Source organism: Thamnophis sirtalis, unplaced genomic scaffold, assembly GCF_051295495.1.
Source record: "Thamnophis sirtalis isolate CommonGarterSnake01/CBP01778 unplaced genomic scaffold, rThaSir2_p1.2 scaffold_7, whole genome shotgun sequence".
Lineage (NCBI taxonomy): Eukaryota > Metazoa > Chordata > Lepidosauria > Squamata > Natricidae > Thamnophis > Thamnophis sirtalis.
The window spans coordinates 44653146-44671270 of record NW_028261387.1 but is presented as its reverse complement, the minus strand read 5'-3'; the positions used below and the strand labels follow the sequence as shown (position 1 = coordinate 44671270).

At 39.9% G+C, this 18125-nt stretch overlaps 1 protein-coding gene across 1 annotated transcript in view; it reads left to right on the top strand.

The window, feature by feature from the left end:
- The window catches only part of CPNE5 (copine 5), a 154232-nt gene that overhangs the window by 58644 nt on the left and 77463 nt on the right, over window positions 1–18125 (top strand). Inside the window, exons 5-7 of the mRNA XM_014058313.2 lie at window positions 163–202; window positions 2486–2562; window positions 17841–17900. Coding sequence (XP_013913788.1) covers window positions 163–202; window positions 2486–2562; window positions 17841–17900 — 177 coding nt within the window. The remainder of the gene's footprint in view (window positions 1–162; window positions 203–2485; window positions 2563–17840; window positions 17901–18125) is intronic.

Below are 18125 nucleotides of genomic sequence, written 5' to 3'. Positions count from 1 at the left end.
TCAAAAACCTCACAAACCCATACAGAAGAAAAAAATCTTGCTTTTCCCACCCTCTTTTTCCTTCGTAGATATTGTACAATGTCCCTGTTGTGTAGGTTTTGCAAAAGAAAAATGACATGATTGAAATGCCAGTGTGTGATCTCTGCTTCTTCTTCCCTGCAGTTATGATGTAGATTCCAAGAGTCCTGACCTGTCCAAACATGTAAGTCCACATTTTCTTCTTCATTTTCATGGTGTTTTTGAGATACTTACTCTTTGATCCAATTTTTATTGCCTATATTTCAGTACATCATATTCACGTAATGCAATAAGACAGAATTGGAAAAAAAAACTTTTGATTGATCACTCATATGATAGATGTCATACAGGCTTTTAGTTGTTTCCCCTTAACTGTACCTTTCATTGAGTGTGCCAAAATAAGTCTGGATCCCTTTATCTGTGTTTTGCTTAGAGTTGTGTGCAAATCAAGATTTCTGATTTGTTCTTCTCTTACAAGCTAGGGTCTAGAACTAGGCTTTCCTCTTAGCTCCTGATTCTGTTTTTCCAGAAATAAATCAACCTTGGTTCACATTTATCTCTAAATAAACCAGTTATCCAGGTTTCCTTAAGAACGGGAGCCAAGTGTGATTATGAATTGGGTATGAGCATGATACTTATTAAGTTAAACTTCTTTACAATTTTAACTTGCCATGTGAAAGCGTCCCGATATTGGGTTAATCTATTTATCTAATAACACTAATTGTGATTTAATGCAATTGACTATGAACATTGCCAGAGATGTTTGCCATTGGTTGCTATCAGACTCAGCTAAACTAAAGGTACTAAGTTAGATTGTTACGGAGTTGTGATTGTTTCAGGTGTGGGGCATCTGCAACATATAGTTGCAGATGCCCCAAAATTAATTAATAAATTAAATAACTACATGTGAAAGCATATAAAATAGCCAAAATATTGCAAAATAGACAAATCGTAAAAAGATTTTGCCAATCTCACCTAGAGATCTCCCTCAAGAAACCTAAAATCTTAGCCTTCTTCCATTAAAACAGGGAGGAAAAATTCAAATGTCAACATCCTTGTTTCAAACTCTATAAGAATTTATGTAAGAACAACAAACCAAAAGATTAATGTTAAGAATTATTTTAATAGACTCATTTTAAAATATTGTATTTAATTGTGGGGCACAACAAATGCCATAAAGATATATTGCAGGGACTTCTATGCTTACAGTAAGAGGGACTGAATCTGGGTCTTTCAGAATGCAGTCTGTGTAGGGTAATCCATTGAATAAAGATTTTTCTAAGTTGTGAAATATTACTAAAACTGCATTTTATTTCTGCCTTCCAACACATACTTTGATTCATTCTTTTGCTTTATCCTGAATTATTATTATGTTTTACATTTCAAGTAAATTAAAAACTGCAAAGAAGTATATAGTGAATCTCAAGTTCTTATTTTTGCTAACTAGTTAAAGCATGCATAAGTAATTTTGATAGGTACTCATTGCAAAGTGTAGGCTTATGGGGTGACATTATAATAAATTGGCATGATTTGAGGAAACAGATACAGCCAGGATATGCTGGAGAAAAAAAATGCCAGCCTGTTTTTTTTTTAATCTACTGTTTTGCTAACAGTGGCAGATTTAATTTATGAGAATATGACAGACAAAACAATCTCAATTCTGCTGAATTCTGGATCTATAGAACAGGATCGAGGATGTCAGAGGCTGAAGAAGCAGCTATTGCACCTGGGCACACTGACTAGGCACTGAGCCTAGTCAGTGCATGATGATCTTGTTTCATGCAATTATCCGGATGCTACAGCCTTTCCACCAGCCTGATTTTTTAAAAAAATTAACCAATGTTTTTAATTCATGTAATGCATGTACTGTGGCCAGATTTATAATTTTCTAGCCACTTACCGGTAGTCTCAAACTTGTATTGTAAGAACTGTAGAAAGGAGCTACACGAGTTGACCAAAGGACTGTTCTTCTCCATAAATTAACCAGAGCACAAGTTAAGTTTTTAATAATGTCTTGCTTTAGCTCTCTAGGACAATGATGGTGAACCTTTTTGGCACCAAGTGCTGAAAAGGGAGCACTTCGCATGCATGTTTATCTGGGGTGTGACCAGGAAGAGGAGTTGCCCAGGGTCATGTGCGCGTTGAAAAATGTACTTCTGGTTTCCAGCAGGCTCATACACACGTGCCAATCAGCTAACCAGCGCACATACTCACAGACCAGCTCTTCCGGTTCTTGCCACTACCACACACACACACAAAGGCCAGCTGATTGTCACGTGCGCATATGCACCAGAAACCCGGAAGAGTAACGGTCATTGCCATGTGTGCCAGGCGACACGGCTTCATGTGCCACCTTAGGCACGTGTGCTATAGGTTCGCCATCACGGCTCAAGGAACTTTAGAAAGAGGGGGGAAACCCTGCTAGGAGGAGAAGTTTCATAACATTCATGTCAATTTCTTTCATCAGGATTTCCTTGGTCAAACATTCTGCACTCTGGGAGAGATTGTTGGATCACCAGGAAGTCGCTTGGAGAAGCCTTTGATGTGAGTCACTGTCATTTGTGATGTCATTTGTCATTTGTGATGTCATTAGTGGGACTTTGAGTTCCTCCTCCTCTTCCTCTTCCTCTTTTCTTCTTTTTCTTCTTCTTCTTCTTCTTCTTCTTCTTCTTCTTCTTCTTCTTCTTCTTCTTCTTCTTCTTCTTCTTCTTCTTCTGTGGGTTCATTTTGCTACACCTAGCGATGTATAAAGCATACATGTTTAGATACATCCGATCAAAGGGGAGTCTTTATTTCACAGAAATATAGACCAAAGACTAATTTAACTTTGGGCAAAACCAGCAACCAGATATTAGCTTCTTTTTGGTTCCAGTTATTATGTCTACGTCAGCTTTCCCCAACCTGATCCTCTCTCTAGATGAGCCTGGGTCACTGATGCATGGAGAAGAGCAAAATATCAAGCCCACATGTCATAAATTCTTCTCAAGTTTGTGGAAATCAGTGTGTAATATTTTGTTCTAAACCTAGACCCACTGAAAATAAAGTCACCAAAACAATTTAGTCATATAAGCATGTTTAAAAATAATAAATACAAAATTCTATTTTTATCTCTAGTGAATTTGAGTTCACATATATGAGCCTCAGAGAAGATCTATATCTTGAATCTTCTCTCCTATTCCTCATATATGTAATTGGCATATTTTATAACTTTTTATATTCCCTCTCAGATGCATTAACATTCAAGGACATCTGCCTTTTACTGAATTTACCATCTGCATTAGCTTGTTTTAGAACTAGCTCTGTTAGATACTTTTTCTTCATTTAGTAGAGAAACATGATTGTTTTTTTTAATACAGTATAGCACTCCACTTTTGAAAAATTATTTTTAGTGCTGATTCTATAGGTCAAATGGATTCACAGCTAATTCCAGCTTCAATTTTTGGCACGTTTTAAAACTGTATACTGCCTCCTTCTGTAGCCAGAACATTAACAGGAAGCTTTGGCTTACGATCTCCCAAAGAAAAGGAACAGAAGCCTGAAAGTGATGGCTGTGTGATTTATAACAAAATGCTCTTTGTAGTGGCATCCAAATATGTTGAACAGTGGCTTGGAGAATACATGGTTTCTTAAGATAAAAGTAGTCCTTGTCTTAGGACCAGAATTGGAACTAGAATTTCCATTCCTAACAAAAGGTGGTTATTTAGTTAATTGCACCCAATTTTACAACCTTTTTTGCCACTGTTGTTAAGCAATTGTTAAATGAATCAACTGCAATTATTAAGTGGCTGATACAGACATTAAATGACTCTGGCTTTCCCCATTGACTTTTCCTTTGTGGAAGCTAGTTAGGAAAGTCAGAAATGGTGATTAAATGTCTCTGGACTGCTGCAACCATCATAAATACATGCCAGTTGTCAAGTGCTTGGATTTTGAACATTGTTATGAAGGGACATGGTGTCTCAGTGGCTAAGACACTGAGCTTGTCGATCAGAAAGGTAGGTGGTTCAAATCCCTAGCACTGCGTAATAGAGTGAGCTCCTGTTACTTGTCCCAAGTAACTGCCAAGCTAGCAGTTCAAAAGCACATAAAAATGCAAGTAGAAAAATAGGGGATACCTTTGGTGGGAAGGTAACAGCGTTCCCTGCACCTTTGGCGTTAAGTCATGCAGGCCACATGACCATGGAGACGTCTTCGGACAGCGCTGGCTCTTTGGCTTTGAAATGGAGATGAGCATCGCCCCCTAGAGTCAGGAATGGCTAGCACATATGTACGAGGGGAACATTTACCTTTTTACCATGAGGATGTGCAATGGTCATACGTGTAAGTCACTTTTTTCAGTGCCATTTTGCAACTTTGAAGCATTGCTATACAAATGGCTGTAAATTGAGAACTACTTGTAGTAGATTATTTTTAAATGTGAGGCAGAAGTAAGATGGAGCCATTTTCTGGGAGAAAACAGTGTGAAGAAAAGTCAGTTCTCCTGCTATGTATAATATGGATTGCGGGCCACATCTTTAAGATGCAGGCAGTATTCTGAAAAAGCCTGAAGTCATATCTAGTGTAACCTTAAGCAATTTACTTTTGCTCCTTGTTTTGCTTATTCTGATGTTCTGTTTTGATTGCACTCCTGATGCTTCTCTTTAGTTTCATTGCTTGCTGGAGTTTTGGATTTATTTTTAGATTTGATTGGTTTTACTGTGGATCCTTTTTAATTTGTTTTGCAAATTGGGAGCTGTTAGATTTGAAGGACAGTCAAGACTCTGCTTAACAAATAAATATAATACGTTTTGAACACATAGCATTCTGTACTTGCTACCTGTTGCTATCATTCATCATGCCAACATGCAGTAAGTAAAAACCATTTCCACTGGAAGGAATTTTTCCATTTGTACAGTTGTCTGTAAAGTTTAGAATGTCTTTAAAAATTTGAACTTGGAATCCCTTAGGAAAAAAGGATACAGCAGAGATTTTAGGCTACATCTTTCACAATTGACTATGTCATCTGAGGTTGACAATATCTAGGGAACAGTCTGTTGCCAGCTCAGATTTATCATTATGAGTCCTTTGTAATACCAATATGTTGGGTCAAAACCACTAATATTTTTAGGAGAAACAAAGTGGGATCAGTGACATCCAAGGCAAACCATGGGGCAATGCTGAAGCCTCCAAGATGGCCTCAGTCAGGCCAGCTTTGGGTGTATTACTTGGAACCCTGACCCCACAACAATGCCAAAGTTACATATGAAATATGACATCATCATACAAATGTCTCTATTATGTAATGGTATCCTGATGTTTGATTCATATACTCAGTTTATAGCATTTGTATAATGATTTTGTTATGGATATATTATCATGCTGTTCTCCTCTGAGCAGAGATCCTTGAGGAAGATCCCAACTTCTTATACTGGGCTGAGTCAAATCTCATCAAATCCTTGCTCAGAAATTGATATTAAGAGTGCAAAACATCACTAATACAGCAGTATGCATGCAGCTTCCAGGCCCAGCAAATAACACCTTTTTCCTCGTTGTCTGAAAACAGCTCCAGAGTCTCTGGAAGGAAGCAGGTGCCAACGCTCCTCTTGCAATTGCCAGCCATAATTGGAAAGGAGAGATACATATAGTGAAAAAGAGAAGCTCTCTACTGTCTTTTGAGAAGCAGCTTATTAATTCAGATGCACCATGGGAGGGTAAATACAAGGTGCAAAGCAGCATGTACAAGTGGTGGGGGCGTTACAGAAGCCCACTGTGGAATTAATTATCATTGCTTTTGGAAACAAGCCAAAGCCCAAGGCTTCTCCCTGGAGAAGCAGCAGATAGAAGAAAAAAAAAACATAAAGAGTGGCAGAGAGCTCCAGATTCTGAATACAATAAATACCGTGGAAAGAAGTTAACAAAAAATGGCTTTGCTACTTTAAATATCAGTGAAAATGAGCTAGTATATGAGCATTAAGTTCTGATGGGTGTTAAGAACATATTATTTTATTAATGAATTGGTTTCAGAACTTTTTGGAAGCCTGCTCAAAATGAATTGTCTTTCTGCTCACCTAAGATGTGCAGGTGAGCTGCAAGACATGGGGTTCCAAGCAGTTTACTCTAAAGCATAGAGGTCCCTTTTATCAAGCATTGGTTTTCCTGAAGTCCTTCAGAATATAATAATTAGTTCAGATCTCCTGACTGTTTCACACCCTCATCAATGCAAGGTAGCGTGTTCCTTCCAGTAGTGCCTAAGCATGTGCCTCACTTCTTTGGGAAGATGTTCCAAATGTTCTGGACTCTACAGTGTCCTCAAATTATTCTTAAGATTTAGTTCCAACACAATTAACTGGCTTCCAGGTAGAAATGACTAATACAAATGAAAGTTACGGGAAGGAGGAATACATTTGGTGAGCAATATGGCACATGGATGGATGGATACATGTTTATATTTTGGAAATGGAACATCACCAGATGATTCCTCTCTTAAGAACAAAGCTGGGGAATTCAAGTAGCTACTGAAAGTAAACTGTCCACATTCTCTTATTTGGCAAGTTGTGTTCTGGTAGAGGCACAGTTTGCAAAATAATAATTACCCATGCAACAACTTTGGCATTATTATTAAAATAGTTCAGAAATAGAGTTGCTTTGGTAGCTCATTGAAATTGATCTTCTGAAGCACTGGTGCTTTTTCTGTATCCTAAAGCTTTCTTTTTAACAGTTCTAAATTAATGGGTAAAATGAGTATTTTTTTTCTCTTTTCCACCTTTGCATTAAAATTCCTGATAATGTTCCTGAGATCTGTATGTTAGGAAGGATTTATATGCCTTGAGTCACTCAGTTATATATTGGAAATCTTGGTAACAATGACCATAAAATCTATTGTAGACTTTTCCCCCCTCTCCCTTTTCAGCTTTCATTAGCAATAACTTGAAAACCAAAGATCCTTTACTTGAGGTGATCAACCTACCTGCATCTTCCAAACATTTTGGCTGCAGCTCCCCCAGAATCCATAAAGATTTTTATATGACCAAAGATAACGTATCTATGCATGCATATTTCTACAGCAATATATCAGACGGGTAATTTTAATAACTATATTGTCAATGTTCTGACTGATGAATCCAACCAAAGGAAGCACAGCTGAGACAATCCAATCTCTCAATGCAAAGCTTTACTGAGTACATCATATCCCCAAAAATGAGGCAAAACCAGATCTATTTCCCGTGCAAACACATATAGTTAAAGTCCCGGTCTTCCCTCCCCCGACTTACACCAGGTCCCATTGTCCAATGGAGATTTCTGGTATTGTTGTGAGAAAGTCTTTTTGGCTCTGGTAAAACACCTGCCAAAACATCATTGATTCCAGTGATGGTGAACCATTTTTGCCTCAGGTGCCAAAAGCCTCCTTTTCTTCTGTTCCTGAAATTTATGTTGTATGCTGGGCAGTTTTTCACCCTCTGGAGGCTTCGGGAGGCTTCCCTGAAGCTTCCGAAGGGCAAAAAACAGCCCAGTGTGCAAACTGGAAGTCAGTTCCCAAATTTCCAGTTTATGCATTGGGCGGTTTTTTGCCCTCCGAAGGCTTCAAGGAAGCCTCTGGAGAGTGAAAAACAGCCAAAAAATCAAGGCCGAAAATCAGCTGGCCAGCGCATGCATATGTGCTGGAGCTGACAGGGCAATGCCTAGCGTGCTCTCAGAAATGGCTCTGCATGGCACCTGTGGCACATGTGCCATAGGTTCACCATCACAGCTATACATTGATCTCAGCCTAGATGTCATACTGTGGCAACTGCAGACAATATTCATTTGTTACATTTAAAAAAAAATCTGCCCTGTTATGAATATATCTTAGATGATTACCTAAGGAATTGTTCTCAGGGATTCCAAAATCAATGTAGTGTATTGGTGAAAGTCTTAAATTAGGCTCACAGAAACCATTAGCCATAGAGGTCCCCCTGAAGCCATTAGACTCTCTTTAGATGACTTGGGCTCAGTTATTCTCTCTCAGACCAAGCTACTTCACTGAACTGCTATTATGAGAGAAAAATAAACTTGGTTAAATAACAATTTAATCAATTCAACTTGAATCCAAGCACTTAGCAACTTTGGGTGGCTTACAATAAAAAAGAAAGAAAACAATACATGTAGAAAAAAAAGGTGTAGCTGACCAAAAGAGTAATTTTATAACAGAACAGGGAGGAAAAACCCAACTTGTAGAGATTCCACAATTATAGTTTCCAAAGGTCTGGGCAAACAGCCAGGTTTTTAATGATTTTCAAAAGGGTGAGAAATGTATGGATCTGGGGGGGATAGGGAGTTTGCAGGTTGGCAACAGAGAAAGCATTCCTCCTGAGTTCTGTAAGATGACACTGTTTAATCAATGGGACCTGGAGTGCATTTGCTGTCTCACTGGATAGGCCAAATTAATCAGAAATAAGTGATCCCTCAGAAAGACAGGAATTCTGCCATGATAATTACCCAGAAGCCAACTGGTAATCAGTGCAGCTCATGGAGAACTGGGCTCGCATGAGTATAATGCATTATTCTTGTTGCCATCCACACTAGCAAATTCTGAACCAGTTGCAGCTTCTGGATGATATTCAATACAGTGCCATGTAGTGCACATTACAGTTATCCAATCATGAAGTGATGAGTGCTTGAGTGTCTGTCTAAAGGACAGTATACCCCTCTACAAATATAATAAAGAGAAAATGTCAGATGAGTCACCTGCAGAATGTGGTATCATCTGGAACTTGTTGTTATAGCCTGAAGTCTTTGACCTCCTTAAGTCTCTCACTTGTGGATCCTAATGAATAGATGACATTAGAAGCAGCCTTCCAAGGGACCAGTGTAGATGTCAGGGTTCCAAGTAACACACCCAATGAAAGAGGACTCCAAGGCTTGAAGTTCCTCAAAGTTCCATTTTATTAGAGGTGTCATATTGGCACATGTGGAAAGCTTCCAATTTTTCCCCACCCAAATGAAAGTCCAAGCCCCCCCCCAGCACCCACATGTCTGTCACATGGCCCAATCAGGCACCGTCCCAACTGAAGATGCCTCTCAGTCATACTTTTCCAGGTGCAGGGCAAGATGTCCCTGATTCTCCGAGAAAGGAATATTATTATGATTATATACATATCTCCCATACTCCATATAATCCCCACTCCCATTTTCCCACAGCACTAAATGTGGCATGCCTGAAGGCCCAATGCAAAAGATAGCTTCCAGGCGTGACAGTAGACTAATGTTTTTTACTTCCCAGTTCATAGGACCCAATTAGTTTGATCTCAGCATGGACTTTTGATTGCGCCACAAGAGCCATAGCTGGGAAGCTGAGGTTTCTCAAAGCAAAATCAAAACAGTATTGATTTAATAAGAAGCATAGATGGAAGCTACAGAGCTGACTGTATATCATCACAATTTACGTTCTGTTCGATTTCCTGGAGGTGTGAGTAGGCCTTTCAAGCACAGCTGCAACCCCAGCATTTTCTCCTGTCAGTGCTCCTGCTTCTTCACGTTTCACTTCAAGAATCTGGCATGATAACATTGGACCATATGGAGGACCTGGAGAGCCTGCTAAGACCTGCTTGGATTTCTCGTTCCAAACATCTGTCTGCTACTTGCTTCAGTAAAAGTGACAGGGCAACATAGGACAAGGACGTCAGTGTGCTAATTTACAACTCCATCACAGAAGTCCCATAGACTTGGGAAGATGAAGCAGAACACTTAAGTTCCTTCCTCCTTAGGGGAAAAAACAACCATGTACATTTTTATGGGTTGCAGTTAATTATTATTATTTAAGAATTAGGAGGCTTTGGAATTAGGAGGCTGTTCAGCTCCTGGCTGAACAGGTTCTTTGGTATTAGATCAGAAGGTCAGAGCATCTCCACAAAAGAAACTGCACGACCTGGAGGTATTTTACTTATTGTGGGGCTCACTGGTTCTTGATGGATTTTATTTTTTCATTTATCCCTTTCTCTGATAGCCACAGAAGACCTGCTGATAGTGAAAATGGCATTTCCCCCCTAGAATTATGTCTCTCAATATAATTCCAACAGGCTTTACTAATAAAATGATGCCCTGAAGGCAGCAGATTTCTTAAGTATGGTTTGGGCTAAGTTAATTCAAGATTATTTCCTCATAAGATTATTATTTTTTAAAGTTTCTTTTTTTTAATTAACCTTTTGAAAGCCACCCCTTAAATTTATCCCTTCAACTGTTCATTTCTCTCCTTCCACATTTCTTTCACGCACAACATATACATACAAAACACATCTTCTCTGCAGAGCAGTTATTTGTTATTGGAACCTCAGTTTCATTATGCAGATAATTCTTCACAGAATTATCCTTGATTATTAGCTGATTGCTGCCCTGTGCAATGTTCATGTCCACTGAATTCAGATGTAGTTGTGAAAGAATTCTGCCTCCCATTATTCAAAGTGAAAGAAGCCATATTCATGAAGGCTACAAAAGGGCCATGTGGGATGGGGGCGCAGTTCAGCCTCAGGGCTAATTTTGCAGGTTGTCTTGAAGATGAAGGTAGACATGGAATCGATCTGTCAGCTCCTATTTAGGCAATCAGAAAAGGGGAGATAATTCAAGTTGCTTCTGTAGCTGGTTCCCATATGAAATATGATGATGTGGGATCTCCTTCATTAGCTTTTTCTAGTGCAGATGTTTAGATTCTTTATTTTTTTCTCCTTCATGCAAGCCAGATCTTAACATACTAGTGAATCTTGAATCTTCTGATAGGAGATGGACAAATCTCTCTGAACTTCATATTTATTTCATACAATAATGGCTGCATAGGGCTGATTCACAATTTATGCTTGCTCCAGCATGAGGCTGGGCTACCAGTTGTGTCAAATGGTATAAGTGGAAGATAACCTTGACCTATCCTAGGTTGCTGGACAATCAGCAACCACCAGAGGTGTTCATAGTCTTCTGCTGGCACAAGTCTTCTGATTGACCTGCTATACTTCATTTCATTGTGCACAAATGTATCTGTTCCAATTGACTGTGTGTGTTCTGGGGAATATTTTTCCATGAGCCTGCTCTATAGTAGCAATAGCCCTTAGACTGATATACCGCTCCATAGTGCTTTACAGCACTTTCTGTGCTGTAAAGAATTGGAATTCAACATTATGCAAACACAAGTAGTAGAACAAAGTCAAACTAGAGTCTTGGACTTTAAGACAACTAATTTCAATAAACTGAGAGAGCTTGGGAAGAATTCCATGGATGAGAATCCTCAAGGGGAAAACAACTCAAGAAGCTTGGGAAATTTTGAAAAATGAGATTACGAAAACCCAGTCTAGCACAATACCAATGAAGAAGAAAAATAACAGCTCCCAAAAAAACCCAGCATGGCTACATAAAGAACTCTCTGACAAATGGAAAGACAAAAAAGGTAAGTATTAAAAGTGGAAAGAGAGGGACATAACTAAGGCAGAATATCAGCAAATAGCCCGAGCCTGTAAAGATGAAGTAAGGAAAGCTAAGGCTCACAATGAAGAAAGGCTTGCCACAAAAGCAAAAAAAATAATAATAAAAAGCTTCTTCCAACATGTTAAAAACAAGAAAAAAGTTAAGGAAACAATTGGTCCATTGCTGGGAGAAAGTGGCAAGAAGGTGACAAGCCACAGGGAAAAAGCAGAACTATTTAACTCATTTTTTTGCATCTGTGTTTACACAAAAGGATAAAACAGTCCAACCTATCAAAAACAGCACCACAAAAAAACAGATTAGGAACACAAATTGAAATAGGGGGAAAAATGGTAAGTGAGCACCTGTCTACCCGAGACAAGTTCAAATCACCAGGACTGGATGGATTGCACCCCAGGATTCTGAATGAACTGGCAGACGAGATCTCAGAACCACTGAACTATATCTTTCAGAGATCCTGGAATACTGGGGAACTGCCAGAGGACTGGAAAAGAGCTGATGTGGTTCCCATCTTCAAAAAAGGGGAAAAAATAGATCCAGGAAATTATAGACCTATCAGCCTGACCTCAATACCTGGAAAGATTCTGGAAAAGATAATCAATAAATTAGCGAACACCTAGAAGTAAACAAAGTAATAGCCAAAAGCCAACATGGGTTTGTCAAAAACAGATTATGCCAGAATAACCTTATTGCATTCTTTGACAAAGTGACAAAATTAGTAGACCAGAGGAATGCCATCAATATAGTTTACTTGGACTTCAGTAAGGCATTTGATAAGGTAGACCTACTCTAAGATAAAGTAGAAGAATGTGGGTTAGACAGCATCACCACCAGATGGATTCGTAACTGGCTGACCAACTGCACTCAACATGTAGTCCTCAATGGAACTGCATCTACATGGAGGGAAGTATGCAGTGGAGTACCCCAAGGCTCTGTTTTAGGCCCAGTACTCTTCAACATCTTCATCAATGATCTGGATGAGGGAATAAATGGGGAACTCATCAAATTTGCAGATGACACCAAGCTGGCAGGAATAGCCAACACTCCAGAAGGTAGGTTTAAGATACAGAAGGATCTTGACAAACTTGAATATTGGGCACTATCTAATAAAATGAAATTCAATGGTGAAAAGAGTAAGGTTCTACATTTACACAAGAAAAACGAAATGCACAGGTACAGTATAGGTGGTACCTTGCTCAATAGTAGTAACAGTGAGAGGGATCTTGGAGTCCTTGTGGACAAACATTTAAATATAATCCAGCAGTGTGCAGCAGCTGCCAAAAAAGCCAACACAGTTCTAGGCTACATAAACAGAGGGATTGAATCAAGATCACATGAAGTGTTAATACCACTTTATAATGCCTTGGTAAGGCCACACCTGGAATACTGCATTCAGTTTTGGTCACCACGATGTAGAAAAGATGTGGAGACTCTAGAAAGAGAAGAGCAACAAAGATGATTAGGGGACTGGAGATTAAAACATATGAAGAATGGTTGCAGGAACTGGGTATGTCTAGTTTAATGAAAAGAAGGACTAGGGGAAACATGATAGCAGTGTTCCAATATCTCAGGGGTTGCCACAGAGAAGAGGGAGTCAAACTATTTTCCAGGGCACCTGACGGTAGAACAAGAAACAATGTGTGGAAACTCATCAAGGAGAGAAGCAACTTAGAACTGAGGAGAAATTTCCTGGCAGTTAGAACAATTAATCAGTGGAACAGCTTGCCTCCAGAAGTTGTGAATGCCCCAACACTGGAAGTCTTTAAGAAGATGTTGGATAGCCATTTGTCTGAAATGGTATAGGGTTTCCTGCCTAGACAGGGGGTTGGACTAGAAGACCTCCAAGGTCCCTTCCAACTCTGCTATTGTATTGTATTAAGATGTCAGTATCTTGACCCCAACAATCTGGGTCTTCATTTTATCAACCTTGGAAGGATGAAAGGCTGAGTCAACCTTGAGCCAATCAGGATTGAACTCCAGACTGTGGGCAGAGTTAGCCTGCAATACTGAATTCTGACCACTGAACCACCAGGGTTTCAATACCTATTTTTCATAGGGATACCTCCCTTGAAAAGCTGAACTGTGGGGGTGGGGGTTTTCTTTCATTTTTTACAGGTTCAAAGGTTGATTGGTGAAGTGCTGGCCTTCCTTCTTTCCCTTCCTCCCAAATAAAATTGACAAGATTTTGCTAAGTTTCTTGTTCTAGCCCAAGTGGCTAGAAGAGCCATAAAAGCAATTTCGGTAGCTCATGCTTTCCTGGGATTGGTAGGAGGATGAAACAGGGAAATCCACTGATGAGAGGTTCTTTTAACAATGGCCAAGACAGAATCAAGTCTATGACTGTGGCCAAAATGAGAAAAGAATACGAAATCCAGAGAACGATTTCTTAAACCATCTGTTTATGTATGAGAGAGAAAAACAGCTGAAGGAAGCAACCCTTAAGCCTGCACTGACTGCTCAATAAAAATGTGGAGCAAGCAGGGAAAATTCCATTTATCATAAAGGATAATCATTCTTTGCTGTCCCTGCCAGCTTACTTCCATAGTGATGGGGTTCTGTTTTTAAGTGACCCTTTGTATGGCGACCATTGGAAATTTGAAAGCATTCAGTGCATTATCAGGAATCTTTGTCCCAGTTTGCTGATCTGCAAAAAGACAAGCTGTGACTGATTTCCTCTGTCTTGACTTATTAAATTTATCTTGTCCTTACAGTCCGTGAAAAAGGAAGCCTAGGAAGATTCTGGCCAGCCATTTTCACATAGCTTATCTTGTTGCACCTGAAATTGTTTGTTATACATCTTTTGCAAATATGCTTCTTTCTTTTCTTTCCCCTTTTTTAGAGTTAGCCATTTCCCTACTTTTGTGTTACAGAACCGGTTCCTTTCTTCTTTTCTGAACCCAGTTCTGCAGGAAGTCTGACTGCACTTAAGATGAGCTTCTTTGGCCTTGCTCCTGCACGTACAGTTCACCAGACCCTTAATATGTACACATTTGCAACAAGGCAGGCAGAATTTGCTTTCCCAAATAGACTCATTTATCCCAGGGTAGGACAACTTTCTGTAGTCGGGCTGGGTGATTATGGGTGGGTTGAAGTTCAACCCACTTGGATGGCATCTGTTTGAGGAAAGCTGATGTGGGTAATTGGGGAGATGTTCGGTAGACCAGTCATTTTCTCAGCAGTTCCTTCAGTGCGACTGAAGACTAATTGGTTTGAGCCTTATGAGTTAATGGCAAGGTCTGGATAAATTTTCAGTTTTTGCTAGAGAAATGGCAGCTGGCAAAGCCATGTCCTTTGTCTCTGCAATTTGTTAGTCAGTGCTCTCCAGCTGGTAGGAGAAAGGTTGCCACGCTTCACTGTCAAGTAACTGCAGCTAGGGCAATCTGTCATCTCTGCTCGTTTGCCACTGCCGTTACTCAGGCAGCATAGTGATCACAGTCTTAATAAGAGGCTCAGAAAACCTCTCCAGGGCTCAGTAACAGGAACTAACCTCAGTGAATTTGCACCCATATTGTTAAATAAGGGTTTAGTGTTATATGGGGAAAGCCTCATTGCTTATTTTGCAGAGGCTGCCTATCAGTCATTGGGGTATCTGAGATACATCTAACTTGGGCTCCTTATTGCTGGGCTCAGAATCCGGTACCAACACTGACAGCACTCTGATTTGTGGACTTTAGCTTCTGAAATTTTCTGTAGACAGCATTGCCACTGGAATAAATTCCTACAACTGAAGTCCCTCACCCCAATTTGAAAGATGCCCAAGTTGGAGAAGATTTATTTATTTAGGCAAAAGTTAATGATATGTCTGAACAAACCATAGTTTCTGCTCAGTAAACTTTTTTTAGAGCATTTATATAGAAGGGGTCGCTTCTACTGTTCTCCATCTCATTGCCCCACCGGAAATAGGATGGGACTTAAAGCTTACAAAGCTTTGATTCAGAGCATGTCCACAATTTGGTGTTATCTAGATGTGTTGGAAATCAATACGTCCACTGGTCAGGTGGGCTGTGAATTCTGGAAATGATAATTCAGCACATCTGAAGGACAAGGCCTTCAGCTGGCAATATTTTACATTATGTGTAAAATAAGCGGGAGGGGGGAGGGAGAGGGAGAGAGAAAGAAACATTGAGTACTACTAGGTTATGCCACTGAAGGAGCAGAGCAAAAGAGGAAGGAGAGAAGTAAAACAGCTGGATAGTTTTGCAATAGCCTTGAGACTAGGGAAATAGCCTTGAGACTAGGGAGATCCAAATTCAAGTCTGCCCTTAGCTATGGAAGTTCATTAAGTGACTTTGGGGCAGGTATTATCTCAGCTTAGCCTACCTTAAAGGGTTGCTATTGTGAGTATAAAGTTGGGGAAGGAGAAATACTATAGGGATAATAGTTGTCTTGAGCTTCTGGAGAAACCATAGCTTAGGAATATAATAAACCTAAAGGCAGGGGTTCCTAGTAGCTAGCTGCAGAGACTGCCACCTACCAGGTAGTACCTATCTACCAGTACAGGGGTGTCAAACTCTATTTCATTGAGGGATGCATCAGGGTTGTGTTTGGCCTCAGAGGTCTGAGTGTGGCCAGAGTGGGTGTGGCCGATGTCAGTCATGTCGGGGGCGTCTGTGGCAGCCCAAGCACTCTGCCAGAGAAAATGGGCTCCTGGGCTTCGTTTCTGGCTGCAATGGCTCCTGCAACCTTCTGTCAGCAAGAGCTTGGGAGGCGCTTTCACTGGCAGAGGGTTGCAGGAGGCCATCACAGCCAGAAACGGAGCTCGGGAGCCTGTTTTCATTGACAGAGGCACTGCAGGCCGCTCCCTCACTGTTTCCAGGGTGGCCCCATTGGCCAGATCTAAACACCCCACGGGCCGGATGCGGCCCACAGGCCTTGAGTTTGACACCCCTGTACTAGTACTTCATATCTATTGATTAAAATTGACCATTAGAAGAAAACAATTGTTCAGTCAGTTCCAGTGCAATACTATTTACTGGACCAATCCTGCAAATAAATAAAAGGGATGGAAGACACTCCCACTGACTGTAGATATTCCTTTTTTTTCCAGTTGCCTCCCATTCAATTGAATATATGAGCAGAGGCAGCCAGAGAGAAAACTCTTTAACTGTTGAACATTCCAGGAGAGGGGGAGAAAACCTCAGTCAAGTTCTATAAATATTGTCAAGGAAACTGTATCAATGAAAGGAGGGAATTAGTCACTGTCTCTGTAGCTGTGGCCCCATGCCAAGGAAATTTAGAAGGTATCATTGTTGCTCTCAAGGGAGACGCTAGAGGGGGGGGATTCAGGCCCTATTGTAGAGATCATCTTCCCCCACCCCGTATACATAAGGATTAGGGGTGCTTCTTGCAAGGGTTTCCTACAGTGCAATTTATTGGGAAGATGGAAGTGCCATTGCAGCATCTAATCTACTTTTTCTTCTTTAAGACATCCATCAAAGAGGGGAATACAGAATAGCTGAATGGTTTAATGGGACTGGCAACATTAATTCCCTGCTGTGTGCAAAATGCCCAGCATTGCTAACTTACCTTCTAGAGCCGAGACTTTTTGTCAAGGTCATGCAATACAAGATTGTGTATTAAGCATTGGCACGCAGGCAGATTCTACAATTATCATATCTCTGTGCTGCATGTGATCTCAGGCGATCTTTGCAAAGAAGGGGAATCTGGAAGGGTGAGTGCTCATGATCAAAAACAGGTCTCAGGGCACCATGGCCAGAAGAGTCTCCTTCCTCGTTCCTCATATAATTGCACACTGGGAGATGTTATTGATCCAATAAGGGAACTTCACTTCTGGATTTCTGTTGCAGGTGATGAGTTCCTGGTTTAACTAATTCACTTAACAAATGTGGCAACAAAAGTCATAAAATGGGGCAAAACTCACTTAACAACTTTCTCATTTAGCAACATAAATTTTGGGCTCAATTATAGTTGTCAATTGAGGACCTATAATTCACGTTTGATAATTCACCATTTTGCAACTGCCATTTTAGGATAGCACCCATGACATGCTCTTGGGATGTTAGAGATGCCTATTGGTTCAAAAGAAGTTGACAATCTCTGATTTATAGTCTTGAATTATACGTGATCTTATTGCTGACTGTTTATTACTTCAGTGCTTTGTGCAAAACAAACCAGCCCGGGGTTGTGATAATGCATTAGTTGAGAAGTGGGGGGGGGGATTATGCAAGGTGTTATGGAGTGAAAAGAGCAAAAGTGATATTTGTGGAAATTAATACTGCTTTTTTGTTTTATACTGTTTTTCATGTTCATCTTGCATTAGCATATTAACATATTTAACTGTGTTCACCCCCAGAGTGACTTATGTGAGATATGCAGCCATATATATTGAATAACATAAATAAATTATAAGTTTACATCTGTTTTATTTATTTATTTTTCAGGATGGGAGCATTTACATTACATTCCAAAACTGGGAAACCTATGCCATCTGTCTCCAATGGGTAAGTCATTAAGTTCTCCTACAGATTAGAAAACAGAGGACTGGTGCATTCCACCCCTTCAAATTATCAATATAAACTGCATGAGGAGCTAAAGTCTTTCTTACTGAATTATGAGATATTCACTTAATTTTTCTTTTAAAAAGATCCTACAGTGTTATCCTGAGACTAACATTAATATTAATAAAAAATAAAGTAATCTAATTTTGCTGATGGAATGCTTCAATT